Source organism: Notolepis coatsorum (genome assembly GCF_963971535.1).
Source record: "Notolepis coatsorum genome assembly, chromosome: 15".
Lineage (NCBI taxonomy): Eukaryota > Metazoa > Chordata > Actinopteri > Aulopiformes > Paralepididae > Notolepis > Notolepis coatsorum.
In genome coordinates, this window is record NC_140179.1 from 91,994,979 (window position 1) to 92,014,731 (window position 19,753).

Below are 19,753 nucleotides of genomic sequence, written 5' to 3' on the forward strand. Positions count from 1 at the left end.
TTTAGTTTGTGTGGTGTGCTATAACAATAAATGACTAAATGTTCTGAATAAATAACAATATTGAAATTGAGAAATGTTTACTTATTTTTTACAATTTAAATAAAACATTTTATTATTAACACATTGAGTGCAGTGCTGGCCTTGCCGTCCATTAACCCCATGTAAACGTGTACCTTGTTTGTAGAGCTAAACCTATATTTTATATTATAGCTATGGGTCTAATAACGCTGTCAATTGTCAGTGAGTTGCTTCCAGTCAACGTGCAAAAAACTGAATTTTTTCATTCGTACATTTCCGTTTTATACCGTTTTGAATATGAATATAGTTTGGGTGCTTCTGAGTAATTCCAGGAAAAAGACGCGAAACAGCGTTTTTGTGTAATTCAATAAACACGTTGTCATTTTTCGCCGGGTATCAAATCTTCCTGAAATCGTGCATACATGAAATGTGCCCTGGAGCGCGGCGCTCCCCCCCTCCCCTCCTGCACTCAACGGTAAACAGCCACACACAAGATCAACGCAAGATTGGATAATATAGAGTCCTTACCTGGTCTCTGATGTAATGCAAAAGAAATAATGCAATTATCTGATCGCCATTCCAGTTATCCACAGTGATCCTGTCTCCGACGTTATTGGGCATTGCACATGAACGGGCGGGCGGGGTCAGTTGTCCAAGCCATCCCTACAAGCGCGTGTTTTGCCGGAGTGTTTAGGACACCGTTTCTAATGGAGTGCAATAGCGGCCGAATGCGTTAGAGGGCGGTATAAGACCATCTGCCAGCTCACACACATTCAGAACAGTATGCACAAGGTGCCCCGCTGAATTATGATGGCAATAGCGATTAAAAGAAATACCGTGAGAAAAACGTAGTTCTACATTTCTGGCATTCAACCATCGGGCGACAGAAACGTAGTTCTACGTGAACGGCACCCAATGTGTTAAGAGAGAGTTAGGTTCCAAAAAAAAGGTACCGTTGGGTACCGATACCGAATGCCAGAAACTGGTACCGGTCTTCGGTTCAAATGTGAACGGTACCCAACCCTGCCCCACAACCACAAACCGTTTCAGCTGCTGCCGTCCGGCAAACGGTATTAGTGCAGCCTCAAGGCCCAAACCAGCAGACCACAGGACATTTTTTTCCTCTCAGGCAGTCAGACTCATGAACAGACAACACTAGCAGCTGACTAGCGGCCTGTGACTGGTGATATTTCATCACTTTCTCTGCTACTGATTCGCAAACACTATTGTTTTGTACAAACTACACCCACCAGAGCTACTTTATCACTAATTCTGCTACCACTTTGCACCCACACTGTGATTATTATTGAATATTTAAAAAGGGGGGGAAGTAATTGCTATGCTGCAAACTTTTAAATCTTTACACTATTTGATTGCTTCTTTTTTGCATGACTTCATGTTGATGTTGCTGCGAGGCAGAGGAGCTAGGAACAAAGATTCACACTCTTCTATGCTGCAACAGCTGACAATAAGTCGATTGTGATCATCGGACACTGCTTTGCTGGATGACAAGGGTCTGGATCAGACACCAAACCTGTGGCTTGATACTCATAACCCTCTCTGCCTGAGGGTGCTTATTAGAGCTGCAGCGATCTCACCATACGATTCCGATTAATGGGGACACATAATTGACTCTCGATTCAATATGTGCATAGATTTTTGGGTTACTTTGCCCATTCGACTATGGTAAACTGTTCAATTTTGGGAATTTGTTAAACAATTTTGATTGCTGCTGTAAGGTTGTAAGAAGTTCACTCTTCTGTACTTGTATATGAAATACCAGATCTGAATCGGAATCAGTAGATAGACAAGTAGACACTGGGGTATGTACAGGGCTCCTCCTACACAGTTTTGCTGATCAAATTCCATGATTATTCCATGCCATACAGTGCAATTTTCACTGACTCGATAAGTTGTATCGTTGAATCATTGATTTTTAACATCCCAGGCTAAAACAATCACTTGGCACTTCTAACTTCATCTAGAATAGATAAACATAACTAGATCCATTAGCAGCCAAGCTTGACTTGTATCATTTGACTGGGTGAAACAGTTTTCCATGACGTTCCTCAGTTTTCCAGGACCACAGAAAGCGTGTACTGACCAGTCTCTTGCAGTAGAGGAGGGCCGTGCCGCTGTGGCTGGCTGTGGCCCACTTGGTGAAGCTGATAACGTGGTCCAGGTGTCGGGTCAGAGAGCCCACATCCTCCTGCTGCTTCTTCAAACCCGTCTCGTGGTCCTTGGTCAGCGCCTGGGAAAAGGAAGGACACATAAACAAACCTTTAAGTACTTGTTTCTAGGGTTTATGTTTTTATTAGGGATGCCCCGATCGATCGGTCAGCGATCAGTATCGGCCGATATTCAGTATAAATACGAGATCTGTGAATTCCGATAATGCTTTTATTTTCGCAGATCGTGAAAACCGATCGAAAAACATGATCCAATTCTCAGCGGAGATCTCACTCGCCGACTTCTCTCTCAGGCACACAGCTGCTGCTGCTGCTGCTGCAGCGCACTGCCCCTCCTCCTCCCCCTCCCAGACTCATGTCAACAGAGGCTCCGGCAATAGTCCTCCGTGAGGTGGGATTTCTTTCCGTAGCCTATGTTTGCGAAGACGCTCTCTGATTGGCTAGCCGTGTATAGCGAAGACCCTCTCTGATTGGTTTAGCGCCGAAGGGTCTCTTCCACATATTCAACAATTGATATGTTGTTCCCTAACGCTAACCTTAACCCTAACCCTAACTTTAAGCATAACCCACTTCGAAAGAGGGCCAAAGCATAACCACTTTGAAGCAGAGAATATATATGTACAAGGCGTAAGAGACCTTTCGGGGCTAAACCAATCAGAGAGGGTCTTCGCTGTACGAGGCTAACCAATCAGAGAGCGTCTTCGCAAACATAGGCTATGGGGGAAAAAATCACGCCGCCGTGAGACCTACGTGAGCTAACGTTAGCTACCTAGCTACCTTTACTGTTTAAACAAAACTACACAGTCAACTATTCACTTTAGTTTAATCAATGATGCATTGTCTAACTGGCTAGCTACTGATGCCCCGTGCCGATCGATCGGCCAGCATGAGACCTCCGTTAGCTGGGTAGCTAACGTTAGCTCACGTTAGCTCACTGTTTTAGCGAAATGACCCAGTAAACTAAATAGTTCACTTTATTTTAATACATGATGCATTGTCTAACGTCATCTAGCCGGCTAGCAGTAGCTACAGATAGCTCCTGATATCAATGTCTTATAACATAATTGACATTAAATTACATTATTCGTTTTTGCAGCTGAACATTGGCTAATTAGCTATCATGCTTCATAACAACACTGCAAAGATGGCAATGCTGAATGTGATTTGACCAAAGCAGAGTATACACACAGACAGTGGAGCTGTTTGCAGATAGCGAGCATTTTGACTTGTTGCGTGGTGGCGATGTCTCGCAGATAATACAACTACAAGTATAATTATATAATATATATATTTTATAAAAAAAAATATATATATAAAAATTATAAAACCGGTATCGTTTATATATATATATATATATATATATATATATATATATATATATATATATATATATACCTATTTTTACCATATATTTTGTTTTGTCCAATGTGTCCTTTGAAATAACTATGTTCTGCTGTTCTGCAATGCTGCTAAGATTCAGTGCTGCTAGCATGAATTGGTAAAGTCAAATCAGTAAAAACCCAGATTAGGCTGCTTAGTACAGCTGGACCCAGCATAATAAACCAGATTAGGCTGCTTAGTACAGCTGGACCCAGCATAATAAACCAGATTAGGCTGCTTAGTACAGCTGGACCCAGCATAATAAACCTAGGGTCCTATGGAATCCGCAATCGTGGAGGATTTCACGGAATTGAGATATTCTGAGTGTGTGCGTGCGTTCGTGTGCGTGCATGTGCGTGTGTGCGTGCATGCGTGTGCGTGCATGTGTGTGTGCGTACACGAACGTCTAGATGCGGTCAGAGGAGTTTGATAGTATTTACTGAGGCCATGGTTACACTGGGCTAAAACAGCAACGTTTTGTTGCTGAATGATTACGTTTGCATGTCCCAAATTAAAAAGAAACGCAGTTTTGGCAGGAAAACATATTTCCCTAGCGGGAACGCTGAAAAGGTGTTTTCGTTTTGGAAACTCGCCGAAAATGGTGCCATGTAATTTGCGCAAGCCGGATACAGAGCTGTTCTGCCCAATGCCCATGCGCAGTAGAGACCGACACCAAATTCTCCCCCTCCCAGACCCATGTCATGTCAACAAACCCTTACCACGCAAGAGTCAACTGCATGAGCACCTCAGAGCTCCTCTTTCAACATAACAAGCATTAAACAAAATGGCCCAGTCATCTATTCACTTTTGTTTAATACATGAGGCGTTGTCTAATGTTATCTAGCTACTGATAGCTCCTGATATCATCAGTTTGGCATTCGTTTTCGCAGGTGCTGGCTGGCTGGCTAGCGTCACTCGTGAGCTAACGTTAGCTACCTAGCTAACGTTACTTTCAGACCCTGTTAGTCAAGTTGAACTATCGCTCTGGGGACGCTGATTAATATAACAAGCTACCACAGTCTGCATTCTCTTAACAATTGTTTGTATTGAGCCATATTGTATTGTACCCATTCTGCAATCTGTTAAATAACGTTTACATTAGGGGTGGGACGATACACATTCGAACCGTGTACCGTACGGTACGACCCCCACGGTTCGGGGCGTCTGTGTATCGTACGGTTCAGATGACGCGCAAATAAAAAAATTCATTTGGCGGAGCCGGGAGAGGTGAGCACTGGCTGCAGGCAGCAGCAGCAGCAGCAGCACTGCAGCCAGGTGCTAGTCAGTTTGTGTAAAAATGGCAAGCACAATATAAATCAATTTTCATTACGACTTTAAAAACATAGCCATTAACATTACATATGCCTACACACATCTTGCCATAGCGTTAGCAGTTTGTACAACACAATGCATGTTTTAACTATGGTAGCCCGCCAGCTAATACAGTCAACGAAATGTTACCGTAGCTACTAGCTAGCAGAGGAGGAAATGGGAGTCTGAGAGGCGGGGTGTTTAAAGACAATGATAGGCGTTTATTCAACATCCAAGAAGGCTAACATACAACTGTGTTTTACTAACTCCAACCGGGACTATTGCCGCTTTCGTGCTGCTTGTTGATGTTATGAACTCCTCCTAACGTTACCGGAGGTGAAGGTCCGTGACACTAAAATGTCCGTGGGGACCCGCCAACCCATAGATAGTTCCAACTCACCGAATTACGTAATCCACCACAGTTGCACTCAATATTTAAATAATGTTAGTCTAAATAAATGTAGACAGATAATGTACGTATTTTAAAAATAGAATGAACAGAGCAGTGTTGTTTTTAAACAGTACAGTGTGTGTGTGTTAGTTTGATGTATGCTGCCATTTATATTGATGGCCTTCTAATTTGTTTATTTATTTATTTTAAATAACAGTGACACTTTTCCCTTTGATAAGAAATCCAGCCATATTCCTTTCATTGTATTTCAAATACTGCACTTTAATTTCAAGCAGAAAACATTAAGAACTGACAATCAGGGAATTTAAACATGGTTGACATTGTTTTTTTGTGTTTATATTAAAGAAAGGAAAGTCTAGTGCTGGCTGAGCATATTGTTTGTTTGCACAAATGTAGCCTATATTTTTCAGTCAGTTCGGTCTTTGTGTGCCAAACATTATTTAAGGCTGTAAACACTGTAACCCTTTTTTTTAACTTTTTTTTTTATAAATGAAGCATGTTTAGATTTTTGAGTGTTACATTTCTTTTTAATAAAAATTAACGTATATCGAACCGAAAACAGTGACCCCAAAACCGTGATACGAACCGAACCGTCCATTTTGTGAACCGTCCCACCCCTAGTTTACATTTACATTTAGTCATAAAACGCAGCGGCCCGCCTGATCTCAAACCTACCGAAGTCGGCCCATGTCACCCCACTTCTTAGGGACCTGCACTGGCTCCCCATTGCTGCACGTATCCGCTTCAAGGCCCTCGACCTAGCATACCGTGCGGCAAAGGGATCCGCTCCCGCCTACCTCCGGTCAATGGTCTCTAACTACACACCCTCAAGACCCCTACGCTCTGCATCTTCTGGCCGCCTCAGACCTACTCCTATCCAAGCTCCCGGAGGGTCATCAAAGAGAAGCCGCCTATTCTCAGTCCTTGCCCCACAATGGTGGAATGAACTACCCATCCCAGTTAGGACAGCCGAATCCCGTCCAATCTTTCGCCGTCGACTAAAGACTCACTTCTTCAACCATTATCTGAGATGATAATAAAAAAATATATATATATATATATATATCTAACCCTGACTAACCTTACTGTCATGCACTTGTCCAAATAAACTAACCTACACTGTAACACGCAACACTTTGATAAACATTGTTACTCAGCTGATAGAGTTGTACCCTTCTTGCTGTCTTGTCGTACAGATCTTGTAAGTCGCTTTGGATAAAAGCGTCAGCTAAATGACTAAATGTAAATGTAGTTTACATTCATTCATTCTGCTAGCATTAACGTTACTTCGCTGCTAGCCACAATGCTATACTGTTATACTGGCATATCCCAATCACGTTAGCACGTAAGCTAACAAAATCTGCGATATTTTTGTGAGACTAAACTCCGCTCTTGGTGGTCAATTGTGTTGATGTTAGTTTTGTTTCATCAACAAATCATCAAGAAATAAGGCAGAACACAGTGAATGTATCCGTTTTTGTTTATTGCACTTTATTTCTTGCTGAAAAATAAATGCTATGTGGCTAAATGGCTCATGCGAGGTATAAAGATGGTGGCTTTTGAGATTGAGCAGGATGTGGAGTGTCTCGTTCAACCTTTCTGATTGGTTGAAAATGGCCTTCATGTATGAACTACATCGCCACCTACTGCTTTGGCATTGTACTACATGTATATAGTAGACGAGACAAAACAATGTCTAACTTAACTCTTACTTGCCTGCCAATACGCAGCGTTCTGAAAAGCGAAATGAAACTAAATGAAATGGCCCTAGTGTAACCGCAGCCTGAGGATGGCCAGAGATAATGTTGATATTTAAACTTAAACAAATATTATACAGAGAAAAGCTTTAGCAAGTTCAAAACGCTGCTGACCGACAAAAGAGTAGGGATGCACCGAATGGGAAATTCTTGGCCGAAACCGATACCGAAAATAGGAAACAGTTGGCCGAAAACCGAATGCAGAAAGGCCGAAAATGATTCATAGAATAGATTTTTTTTTACCAATGTTGTTCAGCTACCTGATTATGGAAAAATATATAATTATGGCAAAACTTAACTTAAATAATCACTATTATGGGTCTTGTACTGTATTTGCAAATCTGGTATGTCATAAATGTATAGATGTAGCAGTACTGTCTATCTGTATGTCATGTATGTCATATATGTCCTGATTAATTGAAAATGGGGGACCCTGATGTAAACAAGACGAAAGTCTTTCTCTGGTCTGCATCCCCTTAACACTTTGGTTGCCTTGGGTTAAATGAATGATATACCATAGATTGCCAGCGCTATTTGTCTATGGAGAAAGTCCCCTTCTTTGCAGGGCTATAACTTTTTAAATTCTATTGCTACATTGCCATTATTAGGGCCCATTCAAAGTCCTATATGTATTGTTCATTGTGTAGCAACGTTAAACTTTTTCATTCACATATTCATAGTAAAGTATGGTCTAATGTATAAGTATGTTTTCATCTCTTTCTGCAGCTTTCTCCAGAACGTGATATATAGCCCCAAATGCATTATATTGATGATGAAATACAGTTTGATGGCAATCAGCGCGATATAAAAAATTCCAACTAGACGTACTTCTAGAAGTTACTACACGTCATCTGATGTTGACCGGATGGGCGAGGGGGCGTTTATAATTCCGTGGGCAGCGTTATACCAATCATCTAATGTGGGTCAAATGTTGATAAAAGCAGTTAGTATCGAAGATGGTAACGTTACACGCTGAAACTCACCCCAGTCTCCGCGCGCCGTTGGGCGATCATCGTCGAGTAGAAATTTTATCATTATGGGATATATTATTACCCGGTCCATCTCCAGCTTGTATAATGGTATATACGTCCAAATCATGTTGTTTATCGAGTTATTGGCAATCGATCGCTATGTAGAGTGACGAGCTAGAGTGCCGGAACCTATACCGAGTGGCCGGAAGTAATAGGGCCGACCAGCAAAACCTCTACTGCGCTTCCTGTTAAGCGGTTGCGCCGATCGGCCACCAGATGGCGCTCCTGAACCGCCAGAGAGCTCAGTGGGTCCTGCTGGTGGATATCAGGCCAGCGGAGGGGGAATATGAATCCGATTCCAGATTTTTGAAATATTGATATAAGGACGCTGTACAGCGTCCCCCGGCAACTTTAGCATGGCCAGCAATGACGCTGTAAAGCGTTTTTAGGCAGTCAAAGTGTTAACAATTGTGTGTATTGAGCTGTACTGTACCGATTCTGCAATCTGTTAATAAAGTTTTCAATCAATCAATCAAAGAGAGATGGAGAGAGAGAGAGAGAGAGAGAGAGAGAGAGAGAGAGAGAGAGAGAGAGAGAGAGAGAGAGAGAGAGAGAGAGAGAAAGAGAAATAAAGAGAGAGAGAAAGAAAGAGAGAGAGAAAGAGAGAGAGAGAGAAAGAGAGAGAGAAAGAGAGAAAAGAGAAGAGAGAGAGAGAGAGAGAGAGAGAGAGAGAGAGAGAGAGAGAGAGAGAGAGAGAGAGAGAGAAAGAGAGAGAGAGAGAGAGAGGCGGACATCTGTGCTCTACTGAGCGCACCTTTCTAGTCCCCAGATGAACGCGCTCTCTTGACTTTGGCACAGTAGACGCGCGACAGACAGCGTCAATGTGAGAAACACAATCCCTCCCCCTCTCGCTCTGAATAATATGCATATTAGATCACTCAGTGATTAACCGCGACGGGCATATAGTAAATAAGGATAAAGCATGTTAAAGACGCATTTATTGGACTCGTTGCGCGCGGAGTTTACATAGAAACAGCGCGACTCCCGAGTCCCAAGAGGAGTATCACGCAGGACTGAAGAGCTCACAGCGCGCATGTAATGACTAGGGATGCACCGAATGGGAAATTCTTGGCCGAAACCGATACCGAAAATAGAAAACAGTTGGCCGAAAACCGAAAGCCGAAAGGCCGAAAATGATTCATAGAATAGATTTTTTTTTACCAATGTTGTGGAACATTTATGATTATGGAAAAATATATGATTATGGCAAAACTTAACTTAAATAATAAATAATCACTATTATGGGTCCATAAAACATTTATTCAGCACTTCTGAATGCATACAGTACATTAATTCCATCTTTTCTCTGGCTGCCGCAGCGGACATCTGTCCTCTACTGAGCGCACATTTCTAGTCCCCAGCTGAATGTGCTCGCTTGACTCGGCACAGTAGACAGCGTCAAAATGTGAATAATATGCATATTAGATCACTCTGTGATTAACCGCGACGGGCATATGGTGAATGGGGATGTAAAGGCATGTTGAAGACGCATTTGTTGGACGCGTTGCGCGCAGAGTTTACATAGGGGCAGCGCGACTCCCGACAGCGCCACATCATCACAACAACACGCGAATGATATGCATAGATCACTCCTACCGCGACGGGCATAATAGTGAATGAGGATATGGAAGCATGTTGAAGACGCATTTGTTGGACGCGTTGCGCGCAGAGTTTACATAGGGGCAGCGCGACTCCCGACAGCGCGACATCATCACAACAACACGCGAATGATATGCATAGATCACTCCTACCGCGACGGGCATAATAGTGAATGAGGATATGGAAGCATGTTGAAGACGCATTTGTTGGACGCGTTGCGCGCAGAGTTTACATAGGGGCAGCGCGACTCCCGACAGGGCAACATCATCACAACAACACGCAAGGTTGTTACTGTTTCGGTGATATATTTTCGGTGAAAAAACTCTTTCGGCCAAAAGCCGAAAGGCCATTTTTTGCCATTTTCGGCCGAAAACTTTCGGTGCCGAAATTTCGGCGCATCCCTAGTAATGACTGAATCCGCGTTTTGATGACATCATCACAACAACACGCGTTAGGTTACAGGTTGTTTCGGTGATATACTTTCGGTGAAAAAACTCTTTCGGTCGAAAGCCGAAAGGCCATTTTTGGCCGAAAACTTTCGGTGGCCGAAATTTCGGTGCATCCCTACAAAAGAGAACCCCTCACTGAGGAAAACACAAAGTGCCTAACCATCACGTATCACAATGGTGATGTGAGCCAGCGATGGGGAGAAGCATGAACCTTTAAAAGACGTCTCTTTGAAATAAATTACATGTTACAGTTTTCGTTGATTTCTTTTAAACAAATTATTATTTTGTATTATTTAACTATTTAATTTTTATTTAGTTATTGCACTGCACTGGCAGTTGAACTGCATTGAACTGAATAAAAAAAATCATAACTGAACTGGCACTGAACATTGAACTGCACTGGCACTGCAGATGTACCATTATTAACTCTTTAATTGCCAGACCAGAGATATCTCAGGTTAACTCGCCATGCGTTGGACGCCAGACCCGAGATATCTCTGGGTTTGGTCGTTTTTTTTCTTTTATTTGCTCTTTTTATTAATTATTCATCCATTGACCTCGGTGTTGCCATATTTCAGCTTGATCCAACAATGTTTTCACATCCATCCAGCTGATCGGCTTCTGTAGTGTTCAACACGAATGCCGTTACTGGCCATCAAAGCATAACCCCCCCCCTTATGCATTCATGTTGAAACATAATACCTATTATATACATTTGATTTGGAAATAGTAACGTGTCCAGGCAAGACCGCTTATAGTAGTATTCACGTTGCGCCCTATTACTTGCTTCCCAGGAATTATCCCGGATCACTCTGAAATTATACTTATATTCACCACGGGATAACGCGCAAACGTATGCATGAAATTTTTTTCTCTTTTTTGCATCTTGGACGGAAGAAAGTCACTGTCAAATGACCATAGTATTGTCCCCATAGCTATAATATAGATATATCTCTCCAAGCATAGTGACGCACAGTGAAAATATGTAATGGAAACCTGGCACGTTAGCTACAAGGCCAAGACTAATAGCTGGCTCTGAATGAAAGTTAGTTAAAAACATAATTTTGTATTGTTTTCTTTTGTTAAATCCACAGGATAATATATTAAATCCAAAAACAGGAAAATTCTAATCCGAAAAGATAAAGCGGATTTCATAGGGCCCTAAATAAACCAGACTAATCTGCTTAGTACAGATGGACCCAGCATAATAAACAAGACTAAGCTGCTTAGTACTGCTGGACCCATAACTACCGGTAAGCGCATCTTCTGACCTATTAGTTGTATAGTCACAAAATCTTGAGGGAGAAACCAGATTTTGGTGACCCTATGACCTTTCCTATAACACCACCATATGGCAATACCAGCAACTCTAGTTTCTGCAATCTACCCAGTAAAATGTTGCATGTAAAAGTAACGGCAAGGTCTGCACTTTAACGAGAGCATTCTTCTGGTTTGGATTTGGGTCAAAATTATAAACAATATCCAAGCATTTCTAACTACTTATTGGTCATTTACTTCTTCTGAAATCTACACATGGCAGCTTTAACCGAGATATAGCTAGTATCCAGGATATTGGAATGCTCTCCATCCAAAAAATAAAGCAGATTTATTACTCCCATAATCTTACACATACGGTAAATCCCTAAATCCAGTCCAGTGAAACATTTTGTATTCATTTGGCTCTGGATTTAAAATGGAACAATGGCTATGAGGTTAAAGTGCAGACTTTAAAAATAAAGATCAGCTTTAACTTGAAGGTGTTTACATCCATTTCGGGTGAACTGTGTAGGAATTGTAAACATAGTACCCCCATTTGAATTATTGTACAAATAAACATAAAAGCAGTAGAAACTCAAATATTGTGCCAATCATTTAATGTTGATGGTACACTGGTGCCCCATTAGACTCCAGGGGGTTAACACTTTCAGTGCCCAGCAGGGGGCGCACATTTAGTGCTTGAATACCCACCATCCACTTCAATGTTAGCATTAATATCGCCTAATCTATGTTTTAAATTATGGCTATGTGTCTAATCTGCCCGTCGCTTTATCAATGACTCATTTCCAGTCAACATTGTCGAAGCAGATTGTTTTTTTATCGGTTCATTTCCGTTTTATAGCATTTTGAAAAGCCCTCGTTTTCACGGGGGGAAAAAAGATTCCATGATAATCGCCATGTACTGTAATATTCTAGAACGTTGTAATTTTTCGGCCTATTTATGAATCGTTTTCAAATAAACGCTAGATTATCGATAGTAGATCTGTACGTGTGCACGCTGGTGCCGCGCGCTCAAAATCGATTCTCTCAGTTCCTGATCGCTCTTACAGTCAAACAGACATATCAACATATAGGGGAAAAGCTTATATCTCTGATTATCTTATATCTCTTATAGGTCTGATTATCCTAAGACTGGTAAAATAGATTCCTTACCTGAGATCAGATGGTATCCAAATGGATTATTCCAATTCCTGATCGCCATTCCAAAAATCAATCCTTTTATTGATCCAACGTGTATACTGTAAAACACATTACACGCTGTGCTGAGGGTCCAGAATGAATCTGATCGGCTCCGGTTACATGCGTGAGAAGTAAAATGTGGATTCCGGAGGTTTTTTTTCCTCATCCTGGGGGGGGGGGGGGGGGGGGGGGGGGGCTTTTTTCACATCTGAGCGCCTGGCGGGGCAGGGTTACCAACGGTAGACTCGGTTGATGAAATATGAATTCAGATCGCTAATAATAATTTTTAAAAAAAACGTGAATTCTCGTGATGGGCATTCAAAGTGTTAAAGGAGGACCCCCATTTGACTGTAGAATAAAGCCCAGGTAGGTATATAAAACACAAGCAAGCATTTTGTCCACAAAATCAGTCTCCCGATCACCGTCCAAGGAGCAATTCCAAATTTCATACCTGATGACATCACAAGTTTGAGACTTATTTCTTTGGTTTCTGGCTTTGAGAGAGTAGCTCATGTTCACAAATATTGACTGAGCCATGGAAATAACCTATTGGAATTCTTAATTTGGGTAGTGTTCCCTTTTGAGTGTGAACATGCACCACTTTCTCCTATAAAGCTAGAATTGTTTGTATGTAAAGTCAGGGGCTGCTCATATGTACATATAGGAATGGCAGTGTGTAGAATGTTGGCTCGTCGTACCTCAAGCTGGTTGACTAGGATCTTGCCCTTCCTGTTGATCTCCATGATCAAGTTGCAGATGGACTTTTTGATTTCGTTGGTAACAGTTTTGCGGTTTTCATCAACATGCTGGAGTCTGGAGGAAACGGGAAAGAGGAAAAATAAATGTGGTGTGAGCAAAGCAACTCTGTTGTTAAAACAGAATACCTGTATGCTCCCATTGCACCCTCAACAACCCAGACAACTATTTCCATGCCACCTGGCTCTGCCCACCTGTTCAAGACTACTGGAATTCCGTCATCAATACACTATCCCGGGTCATGAGCTGCAGCATTCCTCTCTCCCCCTCCCTCTGTCTACTTGGGGATACTACTGCTATCAATTTATTAGTCCAGAACACCAAACCCCTACTCGTTTCTCTAGCTGTTGCCAAGAAAACTATCCTCTTAAACTGTAATACAAGAAAACATTTGAATACTGGGCAATGGTTGGGCCTTCTCTCAAATTACATATCACAGGAAACAATCTCAACCGTGGATCACATCGAAGTCTCACAATTTAATAACATCTGGGAATTGCTTGTGGATAATCTAGGCTCCTAATCATAGGAGATTGACCTGTGAGCCATCCACTCCATAACCCACCCTTCTCTCAATCCCCCTCCTCACCCGCTACTTTACTTACTCCCCTCTCTGCCCCCCCCCCTTTCCCTTGTCATGTGTATTCGTTGTTGTCCTTCATTGTAATTTGTTTGTCAGTGTCTAGTCTGAGTTCCCCCCCCCCCCCCTCCGAGAGGGCAATGAAATATTTTTTTTTTTATATTTTTCTTATTTTTACTACACTTTTTATTTAATTTTGTACTGTAAATAGTTCAAACGTATAATAAATAATAAAGTTGTCCACCGAAGAGGGAGGGTGGATGGAGTGCCCTCAAAAAAGGGCCGGGAAAAAAGCAAAAAAAATGTTTTAATACAGAATACCTGATGTTAAAGCACAATTCTTCCCTCCCCTGTCTTGAATGTTGCTAGACTATGCCTCCCACTGGTCGGCTGTAGTGAGGATAGAAGCTTTGCATCACGTGTCCCCTCCGGTACACGAGGAGGCAGCCTGTCGCATCTTTTCACCGCAGCAGCTCGAACTCTGTGGCGAGGAGTAACGCGTGGGAGGCTCACGCTGCCCCCGATACTTCCTGTTTCCGCCACACCGGAGTCATGACCCAACCGACTTGTAGGAGTCGCTGTCCACAACGTCCAATCCCGACCCACCGGCTTTCCCACCCTCTAATACTGCAAATTGTGTTAGTATGACGGCCGGCCAAGCCGGTAGCAACGCCGAGAGCTGGGCTCGATACCAGCATCTCCTGCGTTAGTGGCAAGCGCCTTGCCCACTGCGCCACTCAGCTGCCCTGCACAACTCTGTTGTTAAAGCACAACTCTGTTGTTAACCCATTCTCCGCCAATCACGTGTTAAGGCGGGTTTCTCCGCCATGCGTTGTCTGCCAATCACGCCGTAAGGCGTGTTTGAGATCAATATTTCATATTTTCGTCATGGTATTCATATTTCACCCACAGAGTCTTGGCTGATGCTGTCTGAGCCATCACAACTCGGCAACGCTTCAATACTACCACCTGGTGGCCGATCGGCGAGTTGTCAAACCGGAAGTGCCCATTGGAGCTCGGTCCGTCCCCTAATTTCTTCCGGCCACTCGTTTATCGTCCCGGGGCTCAATACAGACACCGTCGATATGGATCTTTGCCATAACTCAATAATCAACATGATTTGGACGTGTATTAGTAATATACAAACCGGAAATGGATCGCATCGATCAACATCCCATAATCCCACGAGGAGACTGGGGTGAGTTTCAGCGTTTTTCTTTATCATTTTCGATACAAACTGCTCTGATCAATATATCACCCATACTACATAAATCATTTAACACTTTGATCACCATGGGTTAAATTCATAATTTACCATCCCTCGCCAGCTCTATTTGTCTATGGAGAAGTTCCCCTTCTTTGCAGGGCTATAACTTTTTAAATTCTATTGCTACATTGCCATTATTATGGCCCATTCAATGTCCTATATGTATTGTTCAGGGTGTAGCAACGTTAAACTTTTTCATTCACATATTCATACTAAAATATGGTCTAAAGTATAAGTATGTTTTTATCGTTTTCTGCAGCTTTCTTCAGAACGTTATTTATAGCCCTAAATGCATTATATTGATGATGAAATACAGTTTGGTAGCGATCGGCGCGAGATGAAAAATTTCAACTGGACGTACTTCTAGAATGATCTGATGATGACCGGATGGGCGGGGGATCGTTTATAATTCCGTGGGCAGCGTTAGATGATTCATCCAGAGTGGGTCATATGTTCATCATAGCAGTTTATATTAAACACGTTAGAATATAACGCTGAATCTTACCGTATGTTCCTCGCGCCGTTGGACAATCAGCGTGGAGTAGACCGTTTTCGATTATGGGATGTAGAAATGCCCGATCCATTTCCAGGTTGTATAATAGTATATACGTCCAAATAACGTTGTTTATTGAGTTAGGGCGAGCAATCTATTATCCAGTGTAGGCCTGCCGCGATAAGCAATAAATCGATTAATTGCCGCGATAATTAAAATGAATGCAATGATTTTGACGGGCGCGATTAATTGCTATTTGCGCGTTTGTTTTAATGAGGCGGACCCAGTGCCCCTTGTCAGTCACTGTCCGTGTTGGGAGGCGGGCCGCTGGCTTTACTACAGAGCACAGCACAGGACACATTGTGTCTATTCTACTAGCATTAACGTTACTCATACAAACAGAGTAAACACAGTAATCAATCAATCAATAACAACATTAACGAGACCCTCGTTGTGTCTATTCTGCTAACGCTAACGTTACCTCTCATTGTGTCTATTCTACAAGCGTTAACGTTAGCTGTAACGTTACCAGTCGCGTCTATTTGCTAACGTTAGCATTAGGTAATAACCGGTTTAAAATGGATGGTGATTACCTCACGTTGTGTCTATTCTACTAGCATTAACGTTACTCATACAAACAATCAATAGCGAGTTATATTGATCACGCTATGTACGATAGCCATGCTAAAACGCTAGCACAACATTAGCACCTAACCTAACAACAAGCCTTAACAAGTCAGCGATCTTTTTGCGAGACTAAACTCTCCGCTCGGTGGCAAATTGTGTTGATGTCGGTTTTGTTTAATCAATAAATGAGGCAGAATACACAGTGACTGTATCCTTTGTTTATTGCACTTGTGCCTGCTGCAAACATAATGCTTATGAAATCCTAGAGACGCGTCTCTATTCTGACCAATCAGTGGTCTGCAGTGTTTCACGTGACTTTTCTGGTACCCAAAGTACCTGATAATCGCAACAATACTTCCGGTCCGGTCGGTGGGCTTCAAAATAAAAGTCTAAAACACCGGAAAAGACGGAGCGGTGGGCTTCAAAATAAAAGTTTTGGGAAATAAATTTCTCCAAAAAAAAATTCTCTAACCGGTCGCAATAATATCGCTTATCGCGATATTTTCGGGGGCAATTAATCGCCCAGCAAAATGTGTTATCGTGGCAGGCCTAATCCAGTGTTTCAAGATGGAGGGGAGCTATAGAGAGTGGCCGGACCACATTTGCATGAGTACTACTGGTTCAAAGGTTAATATCCGGTTGGCGATCTGCCACCAGATGGCGCTCTTGAACCGCTAGAGAGTTGAGAGGAGATCAGCACTGTGTCTCAGAGCTCCGGAAAGGAAATATGATTTCGATGACAGATTTTTGAAATATTGACATCAAAGACGAGTTAAGGCGTCCTCGGCGGAATGAGCATGGCGGGGAATGACGAGTTCCGACGTTTTCGGCGGTTAAAGTGTTAACGTCGGTCATTGAATTATAAATTATAAACCCCCCACCCCCCCCCCCCTCCGTTCACCCGCAGATCATCAGTCATGACGTTTAGGACCATGTACAGTTGAAATTTTTAATATAGCATGGATCGGTATCAAACTGCATTTGATAATCTAATATGCATTTATGCCTATATCTCACGTTCTATGAAATACTGCAGAAAACGATAAAAACATATTTATACTCTAGACGGTATTTTAGTATGAATGTGTGAATGAAAAGGTAAAACGTTCCTACATCCTGAACGATAGATAATTGATGTTGAATGGGCCATAGTAATGTCAATTTAGCAATACAATTTAAAAAGTTATAGCCCTGCAAAGAAGGTGAACATCTCCATAGACAAATAGCGCTGGCAGAGGATGGTTTAGGATGATCAAAGTGGTGGCAGAGAATGGGTTAAAGCACAACACTGTGGTTCTAGTTGTTTTATAAGATGTCAAATAGTTGTGAAGTGTTGCAAATGTTATAATTGTTTATTGCCTCTATGTTATAGTGTATTTAAACCCAGTTACAGTTTACTTTTGTGTTTTACCCATGCGTGTGAGTGAAGTAACCACCTCAGCCTTGGTTTGCCCACTTCTGATTGGACAGTCGATTATCGGAATGAAATATTTTAAAACAATGTATTTTTTATTGCTGCGCCATTTCATCAAATGGAAAATAAATCTATATGATTGTACATCATTTCATAAACATTGTGTTTTTGGAAAACGTGTTATCTTCAGTAGAATTGGAAATAAAGTTCTGCTAGTTTGAACAAAGCTTAGCTGTGAAATCTGCGCTAGTAATGATGGACCCAGTGGTGGGGGCAGTAAGGACGTAAAATGGGTTTTTGACATTAACATCTTTGCTGTGAATTGCCATTACTAAATCTGTTGGTAGGCATAGATTTCACAACTGTCATATCATTGTAAATCTCCTTCCTCACATACTGTAAAAATGGCAAACTGTGTCAAAATTATATCATAGCGTGAAACTAATTCTCATGGTCAACTTACATGAAAGGTAAATGTAATGCATTCGAATATTCAATGAATATTTTGCATGAAATCAAAAAAGGGTTTTCTGGGATTTTGGTGCTTTGGGCATTAAAGGGTTAATATCTAAAAATGCTCAAGTGATGCCACCGGGCCTCGTCCTGTATTCTGAAGAGGTTCCCCCAAGAAACAAGTATCAGCAGAGAAAGAAACGTTACCCTGCAAAACAAGGTTCAACACCATGGCTCCCTGCCAGACTCAAAAACATATCAGGTTTCATACATAAATTCCATGACTATTCCGTGACTATTCCATTACAAATAGCACAATATCATTGACCTATATCTGTCTGCGTCTATGTTGTATGTCTATGTACATAATATCTGTCTGCATATATGTTGTATGTCTAGCAGTAGCCATACAAATGTTTATATTGTCTCACTTCTTCTGATAATCTGTATTGTAATTGGGTCATTGGTACAAATTTAATGTAACAAACAAACTAAAAAAATTTGGATCTCTGATAGCTAATTTTAGATATAGTTAGCACCCTGATGTGCCAATCACCAGAGCCAGGCAGAAAGAAACCTGACAACAACTACTACTTATCCCTGCTGCTTTTAAGCCTCTAAATACCAAAGCAGACAGGACCAAAACCATTGAGTACGTTCACTGCTGTGTTTACGGCTTGATACACTACAGGGCCAGGCTGTACCAACTCTCTCAGGGGGGACTATATGAAACTGGGTGGAACTACGTATAACTTAATAATAATAATTTGGGATTTTTTGTTGCTTTTTTCCCAAATGTACCGAACTTCTGTGTACCGTTACACACGCCGATGTTAACATGTCTAGGTTAATATGTAGTATTTATGTAGTATGTTTTTATTGTTAAATAGTTAATTTGAGTGCCAAACAATCACTTGGGGCTTAAATTATCAGGAAAGATAACTAGATCTATTAGCAGCAGCCAAGCATGATAGGTTTCATTTGACCAGGTGAAAACGGATGTCCGTGACATTTCCTAAATGTTTTTGGACATGCATCATTTTCCATAACTTCTCCAGACCTGGAAAACTACTCAATCTTTGTAGAGAAGTCCTTGTTACCCAGTGTTGATGGAGTTGGAGACCTCCTCTATCGCCTTCCTCTTCTCCTGCAGCTGCTGGGTCATGTTCTCCAGATGCTGCCTGTGGTTCCTGTAGGCGTCTTCCAGGAACTGATAGCTGGGCACAGAGAGTAGAACACACTATATCATTATATTAACATAGACATTAAGGATGTGCATAACAGTTATTTTGATAGCCGGCTATCCGCTGTCATTAACTGTATGAAAACTGGTTAGCTGTGTTGTTCCCCTCTTGTATGTGGTTTCAAGTGGTCTGCCGTGTGCACAGTCTGCCAATTTCACATTCTAATGACCCCTCTCTCGCTCTCCCTCAACACGACAATACACATCTATCTAACGTTACCAGACGACAGTCGTACAACAATAGGCTACACGCAGTTTTCATCCATGAGTTCTGCTCATCATCACACAACAATGCTCGGTAGTTCATTAATGTTAGC

The 19,753-nt window shown here is 41.8% G+C and overlaps 1 protein-coding gene across 1 annotated transcript in view; it reads right to left on the reverse strand.

The window, feature by feature from the left end:
- trim24 (tripartite motif containing 24) overlaps window positions 1–19,753 on the reverse strand; it is a gene marked incomplete at its 3' end in the record, with an annotated part of 71,619 nt that overhangs the window by 35,257 nt on the left and 16,609 nt on the right. The window contains exons 5-7 of the mRNA XM_084331094.1: window positions 19,294–19,410; window positions 13,302–13,416; window positions 2,123–2,269 (exon numbers count right to left, since the gene is read on the reverse strand). Coding sequence (XP_084187220.1) covers window positions 2,123–2,269; window positions 13,302–13,416; window positions 19,294–19,410 — 379 coding nt within the window. The remainder of the gene's footprint in view (window positions 1–2,122; window positions 2,270–13,301; window positions 13,417–19,293; window positions 19,411–19,753) is intronic.